Source organism: Vicugna pacos, chromosome 14, assembly GCF_048564905.1.
Source record: "Vicugna pacos chromosome 14, VicPac4, whole genome shotgun sequence".
Classification (NCBI taxonomy): domain Eukaryota; kingdom Metazoa; phylum Chordata; class Mammalia; order Artiodactyla; family Camelidae; genus Vicugna; species Vicugna pacos.
The window spans coordinates 49,602,894-49,629,864 of record NC_133000.1 but is presented as its reverse complement, the minus strand read 5'-3'; the positions used below and the strand labels follow the sequence as shown (position 1 = coordinate 49,629,864).

The 26,971-nt window shown below is 38.5% G+C and overlaps 1 protein-coding gene and 1 pseudogene across 3 annotated transcripts in view; both read left to right on the top strand.

Annotated features, from left to right (window-relative positions):
• Nucleotides 1-381: 381 nt before the first annotated feature.
• The window catches only part of OBI1 (ORC ubiquitin ligase 1), a 39,903-nt gene continuing 13,313 nt past the window's right edge, over nt 382-26,971 (top strand). The window contains exons 1-6 of one of the 3 annotated variants that reach the window (XM_072976382.1): nt 395-512; nt 3,046-3,112; nt 12,754-12,889; nt 15,045-15,136; nt 17,189-17,437; nt 20,242-20,330. In XM_072976382.1, the coding sequence (XP_072832483.1) occupies nt 15,068-15,136; nt 17,189-17,437; nt 20,242-20,330 (407 nt within the window). In that variant the 5' untranslated portion in view covers nt 395-512; nt 3,046-3,112; nt 12,754-12,889; nt 15,045-15,067. Of the gene's footprint in view, nt 513-3,045; nt 3,113-12,753; nt 12,890-15,044; nt 15,137-17,188; nt 17,438-20,241; nt 20,331-26,971 lie in introns of all 3 variants that reach the window. The other 2 variants (XM_072976381.1, XM_072976383.1) reach the window with 2 other exon arrangements.
• Nucleotides 26,079-26,929, top strand: LOC102530058 (cytochrome b-c1 complex subunit Rieske, mitochondrial pseudogene; annotated as a pseudogene).

Here is a 26,971-nt window from a genome sequence, read left to right as displayed (position 1 = left end):
TTCCCTTTTTACTTGTGCCCCGTGTTTGCAGACTCTGTGAGTTTAATCTTTAAGCGGAAAACTCTTCCCTCCGCCCCACCCTCCGGGAAAGGTTTGGAGATTCAAAGTCGCCTTTCCTCATCTTCCTCTCCTCTCGCCACTATTACTTTTTCATTTAAACTTTCAAAATTCTCGATCCCCGTAGTAAACCGCCTTCCTTCCCAATTCTCAGGGATCCTGCAGCTCCCTTAACCGGGGAAAATTTTTTTTCAAACTGAAAAGGAAGGAAAGAAGGAAGGGGGAAAGCTCGGGCGGCACGCGTTTGGAAAACGCGTTTTCGTTTCCTCCGCCGGCGCGCCGTGGCCCTGCCGAGCCGCCGTAGCCGGCCGCGCGCGGCCTCAGTCGCGGCGAGGAGCCGCTGTCGGCGGGACTTCCGTGTTGGCGGGATTCTGAACGCTGCCATGGCTCAGACCGTGCAGAACGTTACATTGTCGCTCACTCTGCCCATCACGTGCCACATTTGCTTGGGGAAGGTAATGGGTGATCCCGGGCACGGCGACGAATCGGGGTCGGGAGTGCAGCGGCCCGCCAGAGGCGAGGGCGCTCTCCGTGTGCGGCGGGGACGCGGCGCTAGGCGCCGACCTGGGTGAAGACGCCGACCCGCGTTCTCCTCCGGCCGGGGAGGCCCGTCCTCGGGGGCGGAGGGAGCGCGCCGTGATTCGTGGGGTCGTCTGTGCGCCTTTTGGTGGAGGATGACAGCGGCCTGGGGTCTGGAGGGAGGGGGGCCTCACAGGCGAGCCCGGTGTCGAAGGAGGCCTGGTCAGAAACGAATCGCGACAATTTACGCCCCTGTGCATCCCCATCAAAGCCCTAAAGCACGTTTCGTGGGATCCTCGCTAAGGCCCCTTCGTCCCCTACACCGCTAGAGTGTTACTGTTATTGGGCCTCCAGTGCTAGTTGAGGAGTCTTTTCCATTTCCAAGATCGTTTCCTTGACTTAACCCGGCCTTGAGAGTGGCCTTTGCTGTGGGTTTAAAATTTGAAGGGTAAATAGTACGTGCTCCTGAACGATGCTTAGAATGAGAGATGTGGTCATTAAATCTGAGAACGGATCGGTCACGACATAGAATAAATACCCTCTCTTTGTGATGCAAGAGGTATCTTAAGGTGTTTGTGAAACCAGGTGGAGAAAGTAGTTCTGAATTAGAAATGGAGCTTTGAATGTTCTGATGCTTTTGTCTCCTCTTTCATTTCCGTTTGTGCCTCCTGTTCTGCTTTTAAGAGCATTTAAAAAAAATTTTTTTTACTACGTATATCCAGAAGTATTTTTTTCCCCATTTTTTCCCCAACCTAAATTATTGTTGTTTGTGGTGTACGTGTGTGTGTGTGTGTGTGTTTACCCTCACACTGAAACTACAGCCGCAGGCTTAGAATTGATAAATATAAACTTCATGGAGCAAACATTTGAGTGCCAGCCAATACGATAGTCTGCTTTAGGTCTGTGAATTTCCTGAGTTCAAGAAGTAGTAGGAAGTGAGGCTTGAAGAAACTGATTACTCTTGATACCCATCAGAATGAAATTCCAAGAAAGTAGCAAATGTGCTGTGAGAGGATGCAGAGCTGGCTTGATCAATTCTGACTGGCGAGATCAAGGATGGCCTGTGGAGGATGGTATTTGAGCTGGCATTTGCTACCACTGACTACACACATGGCTGGAAGGAGGAGGGGGTGTTTCTATTTGCTAAAGTCTACATTTGGCTCCCGACTTCAAGTTCCCACAAGCATAAGTTAAATTCCGAGTGAATTTACTTCCAATAGTAGCCTGAAAGGCTGATAAAATATACTTGGGAAACAATTTTCGTTTAGTCTTAGTTGTACACATCATATCTAGTTCCCATTAGTTAGTGGTCTGTGTTTTGCAATTGTGTTCTGCCTGGTTGACTTCCCATTCCTATGCGTTTTGTTTAGCAAAAGTGATCCCTAATAGAATATAGTGATTTGCAGCTTACAGAATGCTTTTGTATGCAAGTAATTATTTCATTTACTGTTCTCACCAGTGCTTTGAGATAGATAGTCCTGGTTTCCCCGCTTTTAGAAAAGAAAACTAAGGCTTTGAGTCTGTTGTTACCATTTGTATCTTCATTAGGTTACTTCCTAAAAACTCACTTGAGCTTGTACATGACAGCAGACATTTTTTTTTCTTGCTCTGTCTTGTTAGCTATATTCTAGAATTAAATCTGATAATAAAAGATTAATGAGTTGTAAATAGGCACTTTTTTCTGTCTACTATGAAGGCAGAAAGATGTGGTGGTTGAGGGCCTGAGTACTATGTTCAGATTGCAAGAGTTCTAATCCATTAGATTCTAATGTAATCTAATCTTTTACTTACTAGTTATATGACCTTTTACAGTTACTTAACCTCCCTCAGAGCAGTTTCCTTATTTGTAAAATGAAAATGGTAATAGTGATACTATTACAGTACACTGTGATAGTAATAGTAACATCTATCCTTGCGTTTTGGGAAGGATTAAATTAAGTCATTTATATACAGTGTTTACCATGAAGTCTGGCTTATAATAGTACTTAATAAATGCTAACCTTTACTGGGGGCACTGAGGCAGCCCCTCAAAATGAGGAAACTGGCCTTTTGCAGTAGCTATTCTTCCCAGTTGCCTTGTGAGGCCAGTACATTCACTAGATAAAGATTTACATTCCCAGCATGATGGGACCTGTTTGTTCTGGAAATTACCACAGTGCCTCCAGAGGTTTTAGCTGGTTCCATATGTCACTGTTGCCCTTCGTACAGTAAAGGCAAATCTGAACTGCTTGTGCTACTCAGCCTCCCCCACACGCCTGTATTTGTAGGGTACTGGGGATGGCATGGTCTGGAGTAGCACCGTGTTCCCAAGGGTACTTCCATCTCCCTGACACACAGCATCTCCAGCCACCTCTGAGATCTGTCTAAAGGTCCTAACTGCCTACCCCTCTTCTTGATAGGCATTCTTTGGCTGCCCTCACCTTTTGTCCCATATGGGATTAACTATCTTTATTTTTGGTTTTTCAACAGAATTAGGGGCCATTATCCTTGGAGGGTTACTGTTAAAACGAAACAGGTGCATATTAAAGGAGATCAGGTAGGGAGACCTTAAATCTGAAAATATAAGATAGATGCTGATTGGAATGGGGAAAGGGGTTGGGGAAAATGGAGGGGAAAGAAGCCATGGAGCTAACCTAAGTATGCATGTGGTTAATGCTTTGTCTTTTGAATACAAATGCACTTAAAATTGGAAAGTTTAGATATTTTGCATTTGCTTACCTCTGACTCTACCTCAGTCTTAAAGGTGGATTCTCTCTACCCAGTAATGTTTAGCAACCTTGCCAGTACTGTAAGAACTCTACGTGGCCTGAAGAAGTTAGGAACGTCCTGTGGGATGATTTATATATAACATTTCTTGCCTATTCCTCTTAAATTTTTTCCCCATGCCTTGGGCTAGTGGGCCAGCAAGCAGAAATACAGAAATGATGTAGCCTAGGATATCTGTTAAGTGACATTTTGGTACTGCCACCAGAATGCTGCAGACCAATTTATCTCTAGATAATCCCAGGCCTTTATCTCTTCAGTTAGGATTCAAGCAATGAAACCAAATTGTTGTGTGTAATACTTTTATTGATCAAGTCTATGTTTTGCCGTAAGTGACAGCCAAATGTGGCCAGTTTTATCAAAGGAACAAAGGAGGTTCTCAAGAGAAGTGCTGAGTGTAATGTTGTTTAACATTAATATAGCATATCCAGTTACTCCTCACTTGAGTATGAATCTGGTTTCATTCTGGGGTACCATGCTTTAAGATAAATATAAATAGAGTATTTGAAATCACTTGGAAAGAAGTTAAATTTGAGGTTGGAATATATAGATGGAAAGGAATACTGTTGAAATGAATGGACATGATAATGAGTGTTTAAATAATTGAAGTATTTTCATTTGGAAGAGAATCAAGTTTTGTGTAGCTCCATAATATTTAAGATTTGTATTTCATATAAATACAAGCTTTCTGGCTGAAATAATCAGAAATGAAATCAGCTTTCTTAGGATGTGGGCTGTCCATCTCTTGAAGTGCTAAGTAATAGGATGGACTGTTTCCCACTAGGAACACTTAAGAAAGGAACCCTTTTCAAGGAGGACTTCTTGCTTTGCTTTCACCCATATTGTTGATTAAAAATGTTGAAAAGATAGGGCTAGAGACAAATCCTTAAGCAGCTAAGCATTCTCACTCTAGGTTGACTGAATTCATTCATCAGTGTTCATCAAGAGCAATTGATTGGCCACAAGCCATTCACCTCAGTCCATTGAGCCCACGTTTGAGTCCTGATTGCCTCTCAGTTCCCAAGAGTGGATTTAAGAACCAGCTTTGTACATAATTGTCACGAGTAATTTGCTTTGAAAAAAAAGCTATATGGAGTATAAGTTATGTATTTTCTCTTTTCTAGATTCAGGTAAGTTTGAAGAATTTAGACACTTTTCAAAAAGTATAACAATATCATGTTTTTACACAGAGTATAATAAAAAAATTAACTCAAAAAAGTGTTGATACATACTAATAATTTTCAATGTTGGTATGTAACAGCAGACATATTTACTTCACAGTTAAGGTTCCAGTTTATCCTTAAAGTGTCCTAGGTGGGAGAGGAAGATGTATTCTCTCTCCTTTTACCTAGACAGAAGTGAGCGCCTAGACCAATAGGCATTAAGTAGCTAGTTTCAGGATCACACAGCTTTAAAGATCTTGGACCTAAATTCTGGTCCAGAGCCAAAGATTTCTTGAAACACAGCAAGAACAATTCAGGAATTTTCTTTTTAAAAATTTATAAATTCCTAAGGTTGAGAAAGCAGGCCCCTACTACAGTCATTTGTACCTCAGCCTAATTTTTCAGTCTTTTTAGTTCTCCTCTAGTGAAAGTTTTGACATAGATGCAAGAAAGAATGTTCTTTGGAGAAGAGGGATTAGCTTGTCTCTAGTAAAGATGGCAAAAGGGCAGAGGAGTTGAATTTAAGTGTAATTGCCAGGTCATTTGCTAAAGCTTATCTATTGCTTTTTCCCTCCTATCACCACCTCCCAGTACCTCTTTTCTGTAGCCCCTACTGATGCCAGTGTCTTGATCCTAATCTCTTGCTTCTTACAAGCATGTGTCCTCTATTTCTTACTCCCAGATTATTGTTTACTAAACCTGCTCCAAGGAAAAAAGAACTATTTCTTAGTTGAAAGAGCACCCAGTTTGCATGTGTAATAGTAGTTGAGTGCTGGCTCTGTCACTTAGAACCTCTGTCATTATTTCCTTGAGCCTCAGTTTCCACAGCTGAAAATGAGTTTGCTACTATCAATCCCATTAGGTGGTTAGGGAAATTCATGTGAATATCCCAGGCCAGTGGTTCTCAATGGTGAGGGGGTGCATTTCATCCTGCAAAGATATTTGGCAGGATGACATTTGTCTAGAGACATGTCTGATTGTGTTCAGAAGGGTGCTACTCACATCTAGTGGCTAGATCCCAGAGATGCTGCTAGCCAAACATCCTGCAATATACAGGACAGCCTCCCACAACAAAAACATTTTTTGTTCTAGAATGTTAGTAGTGCCAAAGTTGAGAAACCCTGTCCTAAACCAATACATCACTTCTATTGGGTTTAAGTCTAGGATGGAGATTAATGGACAACACCTTTAGGCATGATCTTCCCAGGTATGTTTGCTTTTTAAGAAAGGGATTTTGGTAGTAAAGTTTCTTAAAACTGAAACATTTTCAGATAAAATAAACTACGTAGAAGAATTATAGATTAAAGGGTTAATCTTTTTGCACCTGAGATTGCCTCCTTAGGCCAATTCCAGTGAGAAAAGCCCACTTTTCATACCTTGCTTTGTCTTCTTTTCCTCCTCCTCACCGGCCTCTGGGGCATTACCCTAGGATATCACTTCAACGGGCTTACTCCAGATGAGCTTGGAATTGTGCATGGCACTTACCTTGTTGTCTTACATTTTTATTTCATAAGAGTACTTACTGTTTTATTGCCACAGATCTCATATGAGAGTAAATTGGATATAAAATCTAATAACATAGGCAAATGATGACTATTTCTATATCTTGAGGCGATCTTAGTAAGGAAAATTATGTATGTGTTTTGGTGTTGTATATAACAGGAACATGGTAGATGGAGATGAGGGGGCAGGAATTGAGGGAGGGCTAGATTCTTTATATTTTGCTTCTATGGGTTATGGTCAAATAAGTAAGAAGTAATTTGTTTTAGTAGTTCTTTCTCCTTTATAGGTTTCTGTTCTCCTAAAGTAAATTTAAACCATTGTCTAGAAATCATAATCTGATAAGTACATGGTCCAGAGAAATGAATTAGTTAACTGTTTCAAAATCCAACACAATGACTGATAATACTAGGTATGGAGCAGTGAAAATGATTCTCCTTTGGGTGACATTGCCAGTGGCTCTTAGCAGACAGAGCCAAGTAGTTTGCCTGCGGTTGTTCTTCTGTATCATTTTGACAGATTAAATGGAAAGGTTAAACTTTTGCTTTTTCACAATTTGGCAGTGGCCATTGACCTTTTGCTTCTTGAGACGCTTTTAGGAGCATTATCTCAGCCTTTACTTTTAATGCATCAAAATTCACTTCTGTTAATCTTAAAGTGTGCAAGGCACTATATCAAGTGTTGTAGGTGGACACAAAGATGAGCAGGATGGTGCCCCTGCCCCCAAGGAGCCTGACATCTAATAGGGAAGACAGGATGTAAACAATTTTCTAAGTACAGTGAACATTAAATCGATGCATAAGGAGTGCCCTTAGGAGAATCAGGCAAAGATCCAGTTAATTCTAAAAAGGATTATTGAAGGCCTTACAGAAGAGGTGACATTTGATTTTCATCTTAAAAGCTGGGAAGGATTTTATTTTGATTGGGGAAGTTGGAGGCCTGCAGGACATATCAAGCTAAAAAGTGAGAGCAGAGTAAACAGAGGCCCTCTATGGTTAGTATTCTTTTTGACGAACATCAGGTAGATCCGTGTGACTGAAGTGTAGGTTTTGTCAAGTATTGGAATAGCAGATCAAGGGAAATGGCTGTTTAAGAACCAGATTACATTGTTCTTTGAATGTTCTACTTAAAAGTACGAGCAGGGGAAAAAACGCTGTTGTTTTGTAGGCAAGCAGTGAAAGCTGCTGCTCCATATTCTGGAAGGGTATCTCTGGCATCAGTATGAAAGGTGGACAGAAGTAAAGATGTGGAAGCAAGGAAGCTTGGGAGGAGGTCATTGCATAGATTGGGGTAAAAGAATGAGAACCTGAGCTCATTATTGAGGTGAAGATGGAAAACGAGGGGTAGATGATAGGTAAAAGAACATTTAGAGGTAGATTTGCCACATTTTGACTATTTTGGGGTTTTTTTCTTTTTTTTTCACGTAACATCTCTGAAATCTGGTTGTTTCTTACAAGCGGTGGCATCTTACAGTGTAATTGGCAACTTTTTTCATTCTTTCTTTATTCTTAGTGGTACGTAAAATATGGGTACATCTTAAAATCTCTGACTTCTTAGACTGATATATGGTTCCAGGGTTTGGTGACAGATTGGATGGTGAGGATAAGTAAAAAAGGATGAGTCAGAGACAGCTCTGAGTATTCTAGCCCAAGTGGTGAGGTGGGGATGCCAGTAACTTAGGAGGGAGCACAGGAGGAGGAGCGAATGTGTGGAGGCCAGGCTTGGTTTTGGGCATATTTTTATGGTTGAGGCAGCTTTAAGATCCCTACATGGTGTTGGCTCCTGGGCACATGGATATGTTAATTTCCTTTCCTCTCCTCTCCTCTCCTCCCCTCCCCTCCCCTCCCCTCCCCTCCCCTCTCCTCCCCTCTCCTCCCCTCCCCTCCCCTCTCCTCTCCTCCCCTCCCCTTCCCTTCCCTCCCCTCTCCTCTCCTCTTCTCTCCTCTCCTCTTTTCAAGATTGTTATGTGGAAGTCTCTGTGCTTAACATCCTTATGTTATTAAATCTTAAACAACACAGGAATGGAAAGTGTACTACGTTAAACCACATCTTTGGAGGAGGAAACTGATGCCACTTTAACTAAAGGGCTTACCCAAGGTCAAACAGCTCAATTAGTAGCAGAGCTGGAGTTGGCTCCAGGTTTGTCTCTCAAGCCTAAGCTCTACTACTTACTGAGGTCCAGTTACAGAGGAGTCTTAGGAATTGTTACCATAGGAAAGACGTTAACTATGTGATACATGAGATTAAGAGAGAAAGTAGAACTATGTCGGGTAAGATATCCCAGGACAAAACATTAGAGAAGTTGTACCATCTCTGTATTTTGACTATAAGCATCTCACTCTCTGATTCTCCTCTAATCATACCTACTCTTCAGCCTTACTTCAGCCTTATCAGGACCCATTGGTCATTAGTGTCCTCTCCTTCCTTCCTTCCTTCCTTCCTGATTCCACATATGAGTAATATCAAATGATATTTTTCTTTCTCTTTCTGGCTTACTTTACTTCGAATTATGATCTCCGGGTGCATCCATGTTGCTGCCAGAGGCATTGTTTTATTCTTTTTATGGCTGAGTAGTATTCCATTGTGTAAATATACCACATCTTCTTTATCTAGTCATCTGTTGATGGACATTTAGGTTGCTTCCATGTCTTGGCTATTGTATATAGTGTTGCTATGAACATTGCCGGGCATATTTCTTTTCAGATTAGAGTTCCCTCCAGATATATGCCCAGGAGTGGGATTGCTGGATTATATGGTAAGTATATTTTTCATTTTTTGAGTAATGTCCATACTGTTTTCCATAGTGGCTGCACCAAACTACATTCCCACCAACAGTGTAGAGGGTCCCCTTTTCTCCACAGTCTCTCCAGCATTTATCATTTGTGGAATTTTAAATGATGGCCATTCTGACTGGTGTCATATGATACCTGATTATAGTTTTGATTTGCATTTCTCTGATAATTAGCAATATTGAGCATTTTTTCATGTGCCTATTGGCCATTTGTATGTCTTCCTTGGAGAATTGCTTGTTTAGGTCTTCTGCCCATTTTTGAACTCATGTACAAAACAGAAACAGACTCGCAGACATAGTAAACAATTTTATGGTTACTGGGGTAAAGGGGGTGGGAAAGGATAAATTTGGGAGTTTGAGATTTACAAAGATTAACCACTATATATAAAAATAGATAAAAAATTTCTTCTGTACAGCACAGGGAACTATATTCAATATCTTGTAATAACCTTTAATGAAAAAGAATATGAAAACAAATAAATGTATATATATGCATAACTGGGACATTATGCTGTACACCAGAAATTGATTGTAATTCAATTAAAAAAAAAGACCCATTGGTTGACTCTGTGACTGTATCACTTTTTCACTGTCATCATTGTCATTGACATAGTCAACAATGTTTGGAAATCCTGATACATACATGACTCTAGTAAATTTACTCTCTTACCTTTCAGAATAACTGCTTTATTCTCCTATTTTCTCAAGTGGGTATTCCTCCCTGTTTCTCACTTGCATCTCATATTTATGACCTCACCTCATATTTAATGACAAAATATAAGCGACTGGAACAGTTGAGATCAAAAGATCTCTCAGCCGCTTTGTATTTGTTCTCATACCCTTGGCCTTCCCTTTTGTTAAAATGGAAGACAGATCCTCACTCATGTAAGCCAGAGTCTCCCCCTTGTGCTTTGGATCTCATTCTCCCCTTGGCTTCTTAGGGCTTTGCTATCTATGTCTCTAATCCCTCCCCCTTTTCCTCCATCCTTAATTAATCTTCCCTTTTTACTGTATCGTTCCTGTTTTCATTTCTTACCATGGCCACGTGGCTCTCTCCTTTTTTATGCTCTCTCTTTTGCAGCAAAACATGAAATAATTGCCTATATTCTCTATCTTCTTGTCTTCACTTTTCCTTGTCTTGCAGCCTCCAGTCAATTTTCCATTGCTTCTTTTCACTGAAACGGTGCTTGTCAGAAACAGATCACAGTGACTTCCTTGCAGTTAAATCCCATAGTCACTCTCTCTGTCTGTATCAAACTCAGTCCCTCCTCAATATTTGACATAGTTGGCCACTGTCTCCCTCTTGAAAAACTTCCTTCTGACTTGTGTGAGACCATACTCTCTAGTCCTCCCCCCTTTCTCAGTTCCCCTTGCTGTTTGCTCCTCTTCTTCCTCTGCTTGCTGGAATGCTTTGTTCTGCCTGTGCAGGGATCTCCTCCAGTCCTGTGGATTTAAATGCCATCTTTATTCCAGCGAGCCTCAGACTGCCTTGTCCACTTAGAAGTCAGCTTGGTATCACAATGTAACATTGTCAAAACAGAGTTCTTGATTTCGATCACTTGTAAGACCTTCCCCTCCTCTATCTTTCTCACCTCAGTTCATGACAGCATCAACCACTGAGTTGATTAATTTTTTTTTAATTAGGTTGGGGAGGTATTTAACCTTTTTTTATGGAGTAGTTGCATAGAAAATGCTGATTGCATTTAAATATGCTTCTAACAAGGGAAACCTCTAAGGGGTGGGAGAGCATCTTGAATTCCTTTAAATAATATGCACAGTTTTATGTTTTGAGCCTTTCATCGATTTTCAGATGAGTTTGTGACTTAAAAACAGAATTCAGATCACTGCTCTAAAAGTCCAAGGAGGTGACTTTTCTTCCTTTAGCTAAGCTGCTTACTTTGGGGGTGTACATACTTCTGGGCACATTGCAGGAACGTGGTGGGTGTGCTTGTGTGTAGGTGCCTATGTTTGGGGGAAGCTACAGGATAGACATGGCAGTATCTCCCTGGTACTTAGTTTGAGAATTTTTTGTTTTTAAGACAATTTATGGCTTAAGGATGAAATTAAAACACCCATGAATGTATTATGGCCTGGACTTTGAAATCATGTGAAATTTTAGGAAAAACAGAACCTTCAGAGACAGAGTTCAGGCTTGTCTGCCTCTTGAGACTCTGACCAGGAATAACTCCTAGATAAGCATTCATTCCTTACTGTTGATAGGAACACTTTGGAAGAAGTGCTGGGCTTCATGGTCTTATTATGTCTGTCTGTCTGTATTTTAATTAGTCTTGTCAGTTAGTGGAACAAAATGCATTATCAGTTGAACTCAAAGAATTAGGATTGGTTTCTCCAAGAGGAGGTCTAAATCTATGCTGAATTATCTTCTCTGTTTAGTTTTCTTATGCTAGTGTTTATAATCAAGGAAACTTCTAAATGTTTGGAAAGCCAGGCTAAGCCCAGAGAGCTCTTTGCACCGGCCTTTAAAATGGTTACCTACTTGGCCTGGATTATCTTACATCTGTGATTTCTCTGAGTGTAGGGACCCCTTTCAGATTGGTGAATGCTCTTAGTATCCTTCTGAGGCAGACATAGCGCAGCACAAGTGTTTTCTCTGCGGAAAGAGGTTGGTTTGTGGTGGCTCTGTCTCTTTATCTGCCCTCTGCTCACTCTGCTTTCCCTTGATCTTCTACTCCCTAATGCAGAAGGACTCTACAGTGATACTGTTGTTATTAGAACAGCAATATATTGAAAGTGGCTATACAGGGTTTTGAGTCCCACAGTAAGAGTACAGTGTGAATCAAGTGAAAGTGTGTTTCTGTGTCTTTTTTGTTTTTGTTTTATATTGTTAAATTTGTGCTATTTGAAGAATATTAAGTCATTATTCCCTCTGTCAAGTTCTCCAATTAATTGAATTTTAAATACTTAATAGCAATTACTTCACCCAGCAAACCTTTACTGAGTACCTACTGTATACCAGGCTGTCTTCTAGGCACCAGGGATGCAGAAGTAAATAAGACAAAGGAAGTTCTTGCTCTTACGGAGTTTCCATTCAAATGGGAGAGACACGTAAATTTACAATATATATATAAACAAACATAATCAGGTAGAAAACTAAAGCAACTTCTTGCCCTCGTCTACTTTCCCTCTAAGAAAACAGCTACACACAGTCAAAACACCTACATCGTTAACCCTGAGCAAGCCACCTAATTTCTTCACACTTTGGTTTCCTAAGTATATTTACTCTGTTTACCTCACAGGGTTATTAAGAGAGAGAGAATATGCATGGAAAGCCTATTGTTAAATATAAGACAATATAAATGTAAAGTATTATTATTTGTACTTAATTGCAGTGAGTCAAAGATTTGTTTATTTGGTGTACGTCAGCGTTCCTGTCAGCGTTGTTTGCTGTTTAGTTTGTAAACCACTTGAGAGTATGTCATGTCTTTTAGGGTTGTTTTAGCTTTCATGCCTCTGGTTTCAGGGACTTTGTAGTAAGGTGTCAATGCTTAATTGTTGGTCACTATTGCTGTTTAATACAGTGGAATAATTTGAGGGAAGGATTTCAAGCATCAGATGGGTATTTGGACTAAATACTCTCTAAAGAACCTCCTAATTCTGACATTTTATAATTCTAAAATAGAATAGTTGAAGGAAAATCTCCCTAGCCTTAGTGGAACAAAATGCATATCCTTTTTAGCAATGAGTGTGGTTAGAAACAAAATAAAACTGATTCATAATATGTCAGAAATCTCAGTCTTTGCAGCCAGATATCTAAGCTAGTATCTCTATTACACGTATAAGAAACCGTGTGGTAGCAGCAGCAGTATTTTTGTGAATCCTAGATACTTCCTCTTAAAGCACCTGCTCTGCTGTAGCAGTTTATATGTTCCAAGCTAAACCTATTGGGATTCTGTTTATGACTGTTGCCCTGTACTAAAAGTAATGTTTCTTTTTTCAAAGGTACGCCAGCCTGTCATATGCATCAACAACCATGTATTTTGTTCAATTTGTATTGATTTGTGGTTGAAGAATAATAGCCAATGTCCAGCTTGCAGAGTCCCCATCACTCCTGAAAATCCTTGCAAAGAGATTATTGGTAAGGGTCTATTTTATAAACACATTGAAGTAGATCTGAAACAACCTTTAAATAGTGTCTGTTTGGAGGAAGACTGAAATAGGCAATTTTCAGTGATGTTATTTTGCCTATATCATACTGGATGGATTGGTTATTTGCATAATCTGGAAGTGGAGCAACTGAGGGACACACAGCAGTATGAGAACTCTTACAGCCTCATGGAACTTACATTCTGGTAGAGGCTGTGCATATGGACCAAAATATTAATGGTTCAAAGCAGCAGATGCTAACAGCCAGAAAAAAGAAAAGCCCAGAAAGTTCAGGCAAGGAAGTTTAGCTAGGAACATTGAAAAGGGATTCATGAGGAAGGTGGCCTTTAAGATGGAGATTTAAGGATGGATAAATTTTCAGTTGGTAAAGATTAGGGCAGTTAATGCAGAGAGAATAGCATGGATACAGCTTATGTTTTTGGAAACAATCAGTAGTCTAATTTGTTTCTGACTGTTGAAATAAGACTAGAAAGGTAAATTGAGACTTTGGTGCAGAAAATCTTGAGTGACAAACTAAATCAGGGAATTGCTCTGTGAGTGAGAAGGGTGAGGTGGGCATGATGGTTTTGAGCAAGGGAATAACATAATCCAAAATGTGCGTAAGGACTATCACTCAGGTGGGATATGTAGGCTGGGCTCTCCCGGAGAGAAAGAACATGAGTAGGTCAGGTCCGAGGCTCTTGCCCATGTGAGGGAGAATGTGAGTCTGGATTAAGGGTAAAAAACATTCAGTGCCACAGTAGTATGGGTTAGAGAGGGGATAAAACTTTGAAGATTCTTGAAAAATGAAACATTTAAGGAGCTTTTTTACTGTTTAGTTATTACTCTGCTTATGTAAATTTTTTCTTTTAGATTGCAAAAATTAAAAAGATTTTTGTTTGTTTTTGCTTTAGGAAAAATTGAAAGTGAATCTGTCATTCACTTTCGTGTATCTATCATGAATCATAGAAAAAACCTTTCAGAAGACTTAAGTCATTGTGATAGTCCCAAATTAGGGAAAATAGACTTAAAGAAAATTTTTATAATGGAAAGGGAAAGGAAGATATGTATGCTCAAACAAAAGAAGAACTGTGGAACTTTGGAGAGAAGAGATCTGAAAGGGGACTCCAAGATGGCTCCAGGGTTTCTTTCTTGGGTGCCTGGGTGAAGTCTGATAGAGGAGTGTGTCTCTGCTGTGCTGCAAACTGGAATGTTAACCTCTCTGCCTCTAGTTTTTTACCTGCACCGAACCTCACCAGTGTCAAGTCTTTTCTTGCAGAACATGAGCTTCATTGATAAAAATAATTTGAATGCTTCTTCCCGCAGCTTGTTTTCACATCCCTTCTCTCTTGCCTTCATTCGTTCGTATCTAAGTGATATTTCATAAATTCGCTCAAGTGAAATAGTTCATTTATCCTTGTATTTGCATAAAACATTCTGAAAAAGAACATCTGTAAATTCCTTTACAATCATGATGCTAAGAAGTACAACGAAGGTAACCATAGCATAAGTGAAGAGCTCTGAGGAAGAAAACATTTTGAGTATGCTTGTAATGAGTTATTATGGGCATACAATTAATGCCGTGACTTATAATCCATTGTAACTAGATTGTTAGAATCAGTGAAGAGACCAGTTAATCTTTTCAGTTGTGTTACTAGTAACTAGATATGTTTGAATGAACACATTGGTTATCATAATGTATGTATCATCTATTATGATATATGCAGATAATATATATTTGATAATTACATATAGAAAACATTGATAATATATTATTTATACAACTTATTGGTTAAATATAATCATTGGTTTTATCATTAATAATTGTCTGATATTCAAAATTTGCAGTTGTCCGAAGGTGGTAATTAATAAAATATAGCCTTTGCCTTCATTGAGCTTACAGATCAGATACATAGGTAAGTAAACACAACATGATATTTTACTGAAAGTATTGCTTCTGGTGTTATTTGAGATTTATCTCTTCACAAGATTGAAGTGGAAAAAAGGCCTAGGTGGCAGCCCCAAGTGGATATAAGGGAAAGGGTAGAAATTAAGCTAGAGAACTATATAGAACAGTAAGAAAAGAGTTCATTTTCATTTTACCCAAATCAGAATGAAAAGTTAGATTTTTTTTTTTTCTCCTGTAGGAGGAACAAGTGAAAGTGAACCTATGCTAAGCCATACGATCAGGAAGCACCTTCGGAAAACTAGACTTGAATTACTCCACAAAGAATATGAGGTAAATAATAGTTAAAGTGTTAAATGATGATAGCATTGAACTCAAGGTAAAACTGACCTCTCTCAGTCCCTGGACTTCTTAGAGTAAACATCTAATGAAATCTTTAAATGATAGTTTAAAAATATCTTAATTGACAAATTCTTTTTTCTTTTTCCCTTTTCTATTTCAAACAGAGAAAAGGAACAGATGGAAGTACTGTTTTTGCTTCTTTTAATTTTTAATTTGTCCTTTACAGAAACATCATTTTGTAAGTTGCTCCCTCAAGAAGTTGAGAGAGAAGGGAAACCCTCTTGTCGAAGTCCATCTTCCAGCCCCAAGAGGCATTATGAATTTTCTGTTAAACAGGGACTATAACCTTCATTCTCTTTTTGTTTCTGCCTATAAATTCACTGCTAATTATAAGTCTGATCAGCTCTGATAAAGAAAATATGTCTGTGTCAGCTACCAGCAAAGAGATTTTGGTGTGAAATATGCTATTCTTACTTTTTTACATGTAAAGCAGTGTTTGTATTTTTTAAATAAAAGTTTTATGTATTTAAGGTGTACAACATATTTTGATATACATAGTGAAATGATTACTTCAATCAAACAAATTAACATAGCCATCTCCTCACATCCTTTTTTTCTTTAGTGGTGGGAGCACCTGAAATCTGGTCTCTCAGCAAATTTCCAATGTACAGTACAGTATTATTAACTAGTCATCATGCTATCCAGTAGATCTCTAGACTTATTTATCCTCCATCCTGCAGCATTGTACCCTGTAACCTATCTCCCTGTTCCTCCCACCTCCCGCCCCTGGTAACAACTGTTTAACTCTCTACTTCTATGTATCTAACCACAAATGTGTGAGATCATGCAGTAGTTTTCTTCCTATGAGGGTGATTTGACATGGTGATGGAATTTTTCTAAATTAGCTTCGTGCTAATGGACTATATATATGTTTGAATAAACATTAAGTCCAGTTGTCATTTCATATTGACTAAATGGGGGGTGTTAGGGCTCTCTTTTTTGACGTCAAATATCTTTAAGTTATACTATGTAAATGGAAACTACTTCAGCTGCCTCAAAACATTTTGAAATAAAGTGAGGCATAAATAAATGACTGAATAAATTCATTCATATATGTTTTCCTGTTTGTATTTGTTTATTCATTAATACATTGATTAATTCAAATAAGTAAAGTGATTTTCTGATTTTATAATGCTATTTAACTTGAAATGTATTGTAATTTAAAATAGTACATACTACTATCTGTGTTAATTCTAAAATGTATTCTTACATACTTAATGGGTATTTACCACACTTAGATACTAATCACATTAACCTTTTCGGAGATCACTAGCATACTGGGGTTTATTTTCTAACAACAGAATTTCTAATGATCTTATATGAAGTATCCATTATAAATGAGTAAATGTTATCGCAGAAAAGAGTTCTAGCCCAAATGTTTCATTATTGGATTTAAGATAATAAGCAGTTCCACATCGGGAAACCTAATTCTTGGAATAGTCACAGTGGTAATTGAAGAGTCAGAATGTAGAAAAGTTAAAAATTAACTAGCAGTATTATTCTGAGATGGAAAGTAAAAGGAAATGGTATATGGCTTTACTCCTACTTCAGATATAGAAACAAAAATATAGATACCAAACAAAACTATAAATAACTTTGATCAAGACTGTATTTTTAAATTCTCAGTGAAGCAATTAAACATGCCTCAGAATTTTCTTCTGAGGAATCTACTTCCTTGTTGAACTCATGTGACTTTTCTTGTTTTATGAGTGTCTTAAGTAGAATCAAAGATTTGACAATTTTTTTTAAATCACAAACTCGTTAAAATAAAAGCAAAGGAAATGCCAATTTTTATCAGTCAAAATGCATTTTGAGAATTTCAGCTGTATGTGACCTTCTGCCTACAGGACTGTTCTGATGTATAAAGAATCTATGTATCTACAGAATTTTGAGTATAAAATTTAAAGGCACATTGGCCTCAGTTTAGCATGTGTATGTGTTTAGTGTCTGTATTTACCTGATGACTATGCAATACTTTTTCAGGATGAAATAGATTGTCTGCAAAAAGAGATAGAAGAGCTTAAGAGTAAAAATCTCAGCCTGGAGTCACAGATCAAGACTATTCTGGATCCTTTAACCTTGATGCAGGGCAACCAAAATGAAGACAAACATTCAGTTGCAGATAATCCAAGTAAAATTGACCCAGAAACTGTAGCAGAGTGGAAGAAAAAACTTAGAACAGCGAATGAAATCTATGAAAAAGTGAAAGATGATGTGGATAAGTTAAAGGAGGTAAGTTAAGATTGTTTTTAGAATTCTGTAATGTTTTAAGTACCTTCAAAAGTATAAATAGCTATATTATCTTAGGTCATCATTAGATGATTTGTGGGGAAAGGACAGAAATCCCTGGATGAGCATTTATAAACAATAGGAAAACTTTTCTCCTTAAATGTCATTAGCTGCCAAGAAGTATCAGGTGGTTCCATTTGTGACTATAATTGGAGACTTCAGTGAGGCTGTATGAGTGTGCGTCTTCTTGTGGAGGAGTGACATCAGTTTAAAGGATGTGTTTCTATTTCCCCTCTTTGTGGTTTGCCTTATTTTTTTTAAGCTTATGTCAGTAACTGCCCTATATGCATAAAGATAAACACATATCCATTTTCCTACCTATAAAATGAAAGGTTTGGATAATACCTTTCTAGCACTACCATTCTTTGATTTTTAATATTGTAAATAGTTAAAGACTTAATGACTAATTCCAAGAGAGCTATGAGTTGCAGCTTTAGACCACTCCATACAGGAGAATATTGTGGCTTATGAGGCAAGTTCATTTTTTTCAATTGTCCTTCCATCCATACAAGGTGAAGAAAGCATAGGTACAAAGGGCAAACCTCTTGGATGTTCCGGTCTAGGAAAGGAGATGAGAGCCATGCCATCAGCACTAGAGGTAATAATCAAGTGTGGTAGAGCTTTGTTGGCCAAAGGGACCTGCGCTATTTTAGCTTGGCTTCACGTTTATCCACAGTGGAGTCTTGGGCTGAACAGAGATGGTTTTGTATTATCCAGGTCCACAACCACCCATTCAGCCTATCTGCATTCTCTTAAAATATTATTACTGTGCTGAGTTAGTAAATCTTGCCTCCTGAAATCACTAATGCCTCATATGATATTTTAAAGATATGCTACCATATACTGGCCCTCTGAGCCTCAGCAAGATTGAATAGCAGAAGTGTATCTGCAACTTAGTGTAAATACTAAGTCAAACGGCATACCCACATATAAAATAAATGCCATTTGTGTTCAGAAAAGGCCAAGGTGAGAGAAAGAAGGAAACTTAGTGCTTTCAGAGAAAAAAAAAAACTATAGACATAATTTCCCTGAGTTTGTTACAAGTTTAGGGGAAGTGTGCAGTTTCTTTGTATAGATGGCCAACATTAGCATGTCAGTTTATCGCGAAGAGAAGCGGACACAAACAGGAAAGACAGCTGGGACATTACAGTATTTGTCAATCAGCCATGTCTTCTTTAGCTCCATAACTAAGTGCAATGTACTTAAGTAAATGAAATGGACTTTTTTCCTTATGTTTCCAGGATTAGGTGAGTTTTGAACCATTATAAACCCAGTGTTGAGAATGCAAAATAGCTAAAGTCTTCGTTACTGTTTTAGGTGCAACAAATTGAACTCTCTTTTTCGTAACTTTTGCTCTTCTAATTCTGAACTTGAAAATATCTCTGATAGTTGAGGAACTGGCCAGCCCATAAAGAAAGTCTTAGAGAGCCACAGGACTGGTGAGAGATGGGGATGGGGAAAAGAAATCAAATGGGTTTCTAATTTAAGCTTGTCATTCATCATCAAAAAGCATTCTCTAAGTGCCTCCTCTTATGGTGCTACGCTTGAGGGCTTAATTCATTGTTTGTGTGTATGAGGAAGTAAATTACTTTCCTTATATCAGTCACTTAAAGAATTAACCCTCCACAGTCCTGATTGGTTTGCATCCATAAAGATAAGCAGGTGCTCAGAGGCCAAAAGAAATCTTGATGAGTCTAAGAGAGCTAGGATAAGTGCCCGAGTGTCCTCTGTCCTGCTTCTCTTGTCAGCCTCTTGTTGCATATGTGTGTAAGTGGGCAAGTAATACAGTCAAAAGTTCTAGAAATTATGGGTCAGATTTTTAAAATGCATTTTCAAGTTTTGTTGGTTTAAACTTTTTTGTTGACAGTAGTTCTTGTGACTCATTCACTTCGAATGTTAATGTTCTAGTCAATGAATTTCTTTCACAGGTTAGTGAGATTGGTTTCCAGTCTAGGGAGTCTTATTTTATGTTGGAATTCAAAAAGGCAATGGCTGGGGGATTTAAAGAAAGTAGCTTTTAAGAGGACTCTAAAATATAGACACTACTTTTCAGGCTGTCCAGAATCAAAATTGAACTTCAGATTTTCTAGCAATTAATGTTGTCAGGCAAGTTTTAGGTATTGTGCAATTCAAAAAAGAAAATTATACTTGGGATTTTTTTAAAATCAAAAGCTAATTCATAGAATTTATCAGGAAATATTGACCCAGTTTTGAGAGTCTAGAAGCTGTGAACCAGAGCATTTGCGAAAGCCTTTTTGGAAAAAAACAAGCAAGTGGTTTAATCATATTAGGTATGTTATCACTAAACGTTATTTTCAAATAGTAACCTAAAGTCAATCTCATAGCTCAGGATTAACTCTTATCATCAGTATTGTGAATAATTGCATGTGATAAAATATTACCTTGCTTAGAGTATTTAGTTATGTGGAAAAGGGGGAAAAAAACATATTTGCCATTGCTTTAGTCCCTTAATGACCCCCTAATGACTCTAAGCTAACTAACATAGCTCCATTTATTTCCCTGGATAGATTTGCAAAGTGCTTCGGGACTATGGATTAAAAATGCTTGGTTGTGTTCATAGTTTCACAAGTCATTTGCAGTGGTGACTTTTAAATTTCAGAAGGCATGTTCTAGTATTCAGTTTTTTATTTTATTTCTCTAAAAATACATAGGTGGGTCATGTCATAATTTTTATGAGACACTTTTGTTTTAACTTGTGCTTAATTATTTTCAACTCTTTTTTTAAGGCAAATAAAAAATTGAAATTGGAAAATGGTGGCCTGGTGAGGGAGAATTTACGACTGAAAGCTGAAGTTGATAACAGATCACCCCAGAAGTATGTATATTGCTCATAGAGCAGTGTTTCAGATTATGTCAGTGTTTTAGAAAAAGCTGTTATTATAGTTTGTGTTTTTCATTTGACTCTTTTCACTGAAGCATGTAAGTTAAGTAGAATGTTTTACCTCTAAAGTCAACTATGTGCTTATGCTGTTGGTAAAATCAGTCTCAATTAAGGCTAATTTTGAAGAAAGGATTTCATTCTTGTCCTTTTCCTTATTTGATTAGCAAGAGGATTGTTTTAGGTGACCTAAGACAGGTGAGCCTTCACATGGTTTTACATATAACTACTGTTTTATGGTCCTAACAAAGAATAGAGAGAGTAACATTATTCCCTTAGACCTTTCCTGAAATAATAGTAACCATAGTTAAAATTCATATAATGCTTTCTCTTTGCCAGGTACAACAACCTGTGGTGTAGAACTATTGTTATTCTGCATTTACAGATGATGAAATGGAAGCAAAGAGAGACTAAATTAATTTTTCTAAATCTGCACAGCTATTCAGTGGTGGAAATAGAATTTGAACCCAGGTAGTCCAGCCCCAGAGTCTGTGCTCTATTACATTACACTGAAAACCATTTCTCTGTTACACTACCCGTTATACTGAAAGCCTGTCTGAAATCGAATTTAAGACATCATTTGTTGAATTTTGTACTGATTTGAACTGTACAATTAATGAATTTATTCTTCTTTTATGATGGGATAATTTTCACTCCATTCCAAAAGTTGAGATTGTAACCCTAGTGACCCACTTAACAGTTAGTTTGTTTAAAATTATAAGAAAGAGTTGAGAGTTAAGACTTGGACATTGAGAAAAGATGGCAGCTAACACTTGAGGTTATTCTTTCTCTAGGGAAAAAAAAAATGACAAGTGGAAAGAGAATATGTCCCCCATCACTCTGTGGGGTGGCAGATCAGAACCCCACGCTTTCTTTCTGTCCAGCCCCTAGACTCATTTCTTCCTAGTGAAAACAGACAAGGCAGGCCTAAACAAACAGTGGAAATTTACCCTCCCAGAAGTAGGTCTCTGCTTGTCATTTGAAGAGGAGAAAATATTGCCTTCAGTAAAACCAAGTGTGGTATCAGGAAATGGTAGAAGTAAACCATAATTACTCAAAGCTGAGATAACTAACCAATGGAGAAAGAAGCATAGCTTTTACTTTTAAATAGTTCCTTCCCCTGTGCTCTCCAATCTCATTTTTCTTTCACTTCAGATAATGTTCTACTTTGACAAATGAGTGAAATAAGCTTAGGAAGTATTGCTGTTACTGTGTGGTGGTTTGAATCTCTGCTCTTCTCATTTATTGGCAGCTCGCCTTGCCCATCATAGTAATGCTTGTCCATTAGCCATTTCCCACAGCGTGCTGAATGGAACTGAAGCCATTTTGTTTGTAGCTTTTATTTCTTGAAAAGTTGCCCACCAGATTTCAGACTTAATGCTAGTACTTGGATGTGTGTTTTTAAATATCCATGACTCCAACCTGGTGGACAGCTGAAGAATCTCACCTGAAGAAACCTCCCCTCTGTCTGTTCTAATAAGCAGCACGCTTCTGAATCCCATATAACTTTGAGATCTGCTGTCTTTAACTTCCATTTCTTCCCTTCAAGGGAAGGGCATAGTTTCACTTAAAAAACGATTTGAACTGACCCCTGTTCCAGATCAATTTGCAATGCATTGAGGTATTAAATGCATTGCATTTGATTTATAGCCTTGTTTACTCTGCATCACCAAACCCTAGTGGGATTCACAGAGAAGCTGACCACAGCTGAAAATACCCAGATCTGGTTTAGCTGAGAAGAACTCCTATTTGTATTGAAAAGAGTATGAAATTTCAAGAGTTTAAGAGTAAATGCAAGCAAATAAAAACTATCCATTGCATCTCGTTTCCTTGATTAGGAAGTGCCTTGACCACTTTTTTTTTCTCTTGTCTACTTGGTTAGGTGTCAAGTTGTACTTTTTATACACATGGCTTTAGTTTCTGATGTATCTTTCAACTTATGCAGACATACTCTACAAATCATTCCGAAGAGAGAGCTTTACAATTTAGACACTAGACAGGAAAAAAATCAGGAAGGTATATTTGTCAGCTTGGACTACCATAACAAAGTACTATAGACAGGGTGCCTTTAACATTGGATGTTTATTTTCTCACTGTTCTGGAGGCTAGAAGTCCCAGCTCAAGGTTCCACACTTTGGGTTTCTGCCGAGGGCTCTCTTCTTGGCTTGCCAGACAGCCACCTTCTCTCGATGTCTTCACATGTCAGAGAGAGAGTGAGTGTTCTGGTCTCTCTTCTTATGAGGACACCAGTCCTTTCGGAGTAGGGTCTCATCTTTATGATCTCATTTAACCTTAACTACCTTCTAAAGACATTGGGGGTTAGGGCTTCAACACTGAGTTTGGTCGGGGGGCGGGGGTACCACAATTCAGTCCATAGCAAAAGGTATTTATTTTCAGGACACTCAAGCAAATATCATGCTGTTGACCCAAAACTAGACTAACATCTGGTGTGAACAATAGGGACTTAAACATTTACATTTGTCTCAAGGAGATAGTGTTGTATAAAAGTAATATATTTTATAATTTTTTAAAACAGTACTATAATCTTTAAAATGAAACCTGGACTATCATTTATCTCTGCTACTGTTTTTATAGTCTATCTTTTACCCTCCATTATATCCAGTCTTAAAGTGTACCTGGATATTTTTCCTTTTCTCAGCTTTAACTTAAAAAGCCCTTTTGAGCAGTGTGACAAATACCCTACTAAGCATACTCTTCTAGGTTTCAATAACATCCATTCTATTCCTTGTCAAAAATTCGTTGTCCTGATATCTAAACTGGTGGTCAAGAAAATGTCATCTTTTTCTTTGATTTGATGTAGCTACTTGCTGAATTCATCTTTCTCTTCTAATTTCTTTCACCTGGAGGAAACCATCTGTCCGCCCTTTCAGTTTTCTCTAATAAGGACTCCTAAGAGAATCGGATTTGATATTTAGAACTCAAGAGGTGGTGATAATGTCCTTTAGTTTACAAGGTTGATATGTAAGGAAAGCTCATTCTCCCAGCCAGCACAGAAATACTGAAAGTTTATTTACTTGACAGTGTACTAGGTGCTTTGAACTAAACAAAATAAACACTCTTTCTGACCTCTAAAGTAGGTTAGATTCCCTTACTATAATTTCTCTTACTGCTTTGTACTTTCTTGTCTTAGCATATATCACAGATACTAATAATTAATGTTTTATGTAGTTATTTGTTTCACTGCTTTCTTTTGTTTGAGCAAGGACTATGGTTGTATTCACATTGTAGCCCTGTATTTTATAGCGTTCTGGCTAATATTCTTCTTCTAATATGTTGAGTAAATAAATAAAACTAAGGTTATGAGGAAACAGACAAAAATCCAGAATTAATGCAGTCAATAGGAATAATGACTAGATTTCTTCATTAAATCACTGGCAAAATGGGAGAGGAAGCCTAACATACAATAAAAGAAAACTTAAGAGATACAATAACCAAATGCAGTGTACAAATTTTGTTTGACTATTGATTAATAACAAAACAAATGTCAAAAGACATTTTTGAGACAATTGGATAGATTTGAACGTGAGCTTGATATTAGATAATATTAGATAATACCAAGGAATTTTGTTTAGGTCTTGTGATTACTTAAGAAAATGTCCATATTTTCTTTTAGAAATGCATACTAAGATATGGACTACAGAATATTTTAACAAAAGAAAAAAAGGGACATCTATATGTATATGAAATGAGGCAAAATCTTGATAATTGTTGAATGTGGGTAATGAGTATATGGAGGTTTGTTGTACGATGTTCTCTGTACTGCTGTGAATGCTTGAATTTCTTTACAATAAAAAATTAAAACCAACAAAGCATGGTCTTTGCCTCCGAGAAGCTCATAATTGAATGAAGGCAAGAGAAGAAACACATAAAACAATTAAATACTAAGCAATTACTATGCCAAATGAGACAACAATATGAGTTCAGAGAATGTCGGTTGCAGTGATGAGAGTCTTCATCTAAGAGGTGGGACGTGAGCCCAGCTTTGAAGGATGGAGATTTTAGTGATGAGGAAGGCATTCTGAGCGAGAGGAAACAGCTTGAGCTGTTATGAGTACTAAGAGGTCCCTTCAGCTCTAATTCCTTGTCTCCAGAGCAGCCACCATTCATGCTCAAGAAACCTGATGGCTACCTTCTCAGACTCATCAGAGCAGAAGTCCTCTGTGTAATTTGCACATCTCTCTGTTGTGACCATCATCATCCCACTTAATAGCTGCTTACCACAGCTCCACTACATCCAGTACTCCACTGCATTCTGCTCCAGGCAGAAAGGCCCGTTCTCAGTCTCCTACTTAGTAGGGGATGCCAGGCATGTCACACGGCCACGTGGTAAGAATCAATAATAAGAAGCTGAAGGGAGGACTTTAGTACTGCATTTCCCATATTCCTGAATTCCTTCGGCTTCAATTATTATTCCAAAACTGTGCCAGGAAACGTGGATATATTTGTCCTCAAGAGAGTTAGGAGTTCCTTAGTGACTTTTTTAACTTGAAGAGGTACGAAGAATTGACATATAAAGCAATTGAAAGTCCCATGCCCCATCTCCAAGATCTCTCTGCTCAGTTGTACCTTTTTGCTCCAGGCGTGCCAGGCAGAGTTTGTGCCATGTTGCCACCTATTATAAGGCTTCAGCAGAGCAGCACTTCTTGCCCTCAGCTACTAACCCAGTTTAACAGCATCGGGTATAAAGTTCCACATACGAACTTCCGTAGGTCATTTCTGTCAGACTTGGTTATAGTTGGATTAATGGCTTTTTTTTTTTCTATAAATACGTATTCGGGAATGTCACTGAGTCTTTAGTGAGATCTGTGGATTTGATAGTGTCTCCCTGCAAGCATCATTTTTACTGCCCAGCAGCCCCAAGCCTTTTCATTCTGGACCAGTCTTCACCTATGTGTTAGCTCCTTCTAGGGGAAGATAAAGGCTCCAGATACTCTCTAGACAGTGAGCAGTATTTCTCATTATTACTGCCTGGAAAGAAGTGCTTTGAGGAGGAAAGAATAGGTTTCCTAGATCGTGACTTGTGCTTTCTTCCCTTCTTGCTGTATTTGTGTTCCTGGAGTCATCTCATCGACTCCCGTGGTGTTAATAGTCATCGACACGCGTGTCAGAGATTGCAAAATAAAATCTAAATCTTTGGCTTCCCCTTTTCTCCTAAAATGTAGATTCATGTTTCCATCTGTCTGTTTTACACTTTCACTCAAGATCCTATACCTTAAATTCACCACAAAGCGTAGTGGTTAAATAAATGGTTATTAGCTCTGGAGACAAACCACCTAGATTCAAATTTCCTGCCTCCCTTTACCCAGTTCATTTTTACCATACACAAAATTGTTTTTATGAGGTATAAATCAAACTATTAAATCTTCTACTTAAAACTGTCCATTGTTTTCCTAAAATAAAATCCAGATTCTTCACCAACTTGTCTCTGCTTTCCTGTTCTACTTCAGTCTCATTCCCCCAGCTCATTCTACTCTAGCCATCCTGGCCTTCTGTTTCTATACATTCTGGGTTTCCCCCTCTGCCTAGAATGTTCTGCTACCACATCTTTATGTAGCTGTCTCCTTCTGTCATGGGATTCAGAGAAGCTCTTCCTGATCATTCAGTCTAAAGCAGCCCTCTGAGTTTGTCCCTGTGACCAGATTGGGTTTTGGAACAGCTGTTGCCATGTTGTCAGTCACTGCCTGTTTGGAGAGGTTCATGCCCGTCCTCTTGGCCACATCCCTCAGGGTGGCAGGAGTGCCTCAGCCCCTGCTACAGGCAGAGGTGCCTATGCTAGATGTAAAGTGGTCCTTCCTGTGCTGGGAGTCACTGAGTAGCCAGGCTATGGGTCAGCCTTTGGGCTCTTCCGAGAGCCTCAGTGTCCCTGCTTCTGCTCATTGTTCCCATATAGAGTGCCTGACTTCTCTATCGCTGGACTGAAGTGTTAGATAGGATTGAGTCTGCAAAAGAGATCAGTGAGGCTAGAAAAGTTTCCTCCTGTTTGATAACTGCAACAACTACTGTGGTATTCCATATGCTGCCCGGAATGTCATCTCCCAGTTTGTTTCCACATGCTTCTGCTGATGTGTTGGCCATGCTGAAAATTGAAATCGAGTTACCCGACATTCCAGAAGACAAGAACATGACTTTCAAATGGAGAGGTAGACTCTTGTTTGTGCGTCATAGAACCAAGGACATGGAGCAGAAAGCTGCAGCTGAAGTGTCCCGATTGAGGGACCCACAGTATGATTTAGAACAAGTAAAGAAACCTGAATGACTTATCATGATAGGTGTTTGCACTTGTGTTGGTTGTATATCCACTGCAAATGCAGGAGATTTGGGTGGTTATTACCGCCCTTGCTGTGTGGTTCACACTATGATGCAACTCTGGCAGGATGACGAAGGGGCCTGCACCTCTCAACCTTGAAGTTTCCCTGTATTAGTTCACCAGTCACAATATAGTGATTGGGTTAGAGACCTGGACTCAAGTCATAGACTTCTTTCAGTCTTCTTGTCACCCTAGAAGCAGTGTTTGAGAACAAGCCTTCTGTACTTCAAGCTAGTTGATATGAAATATT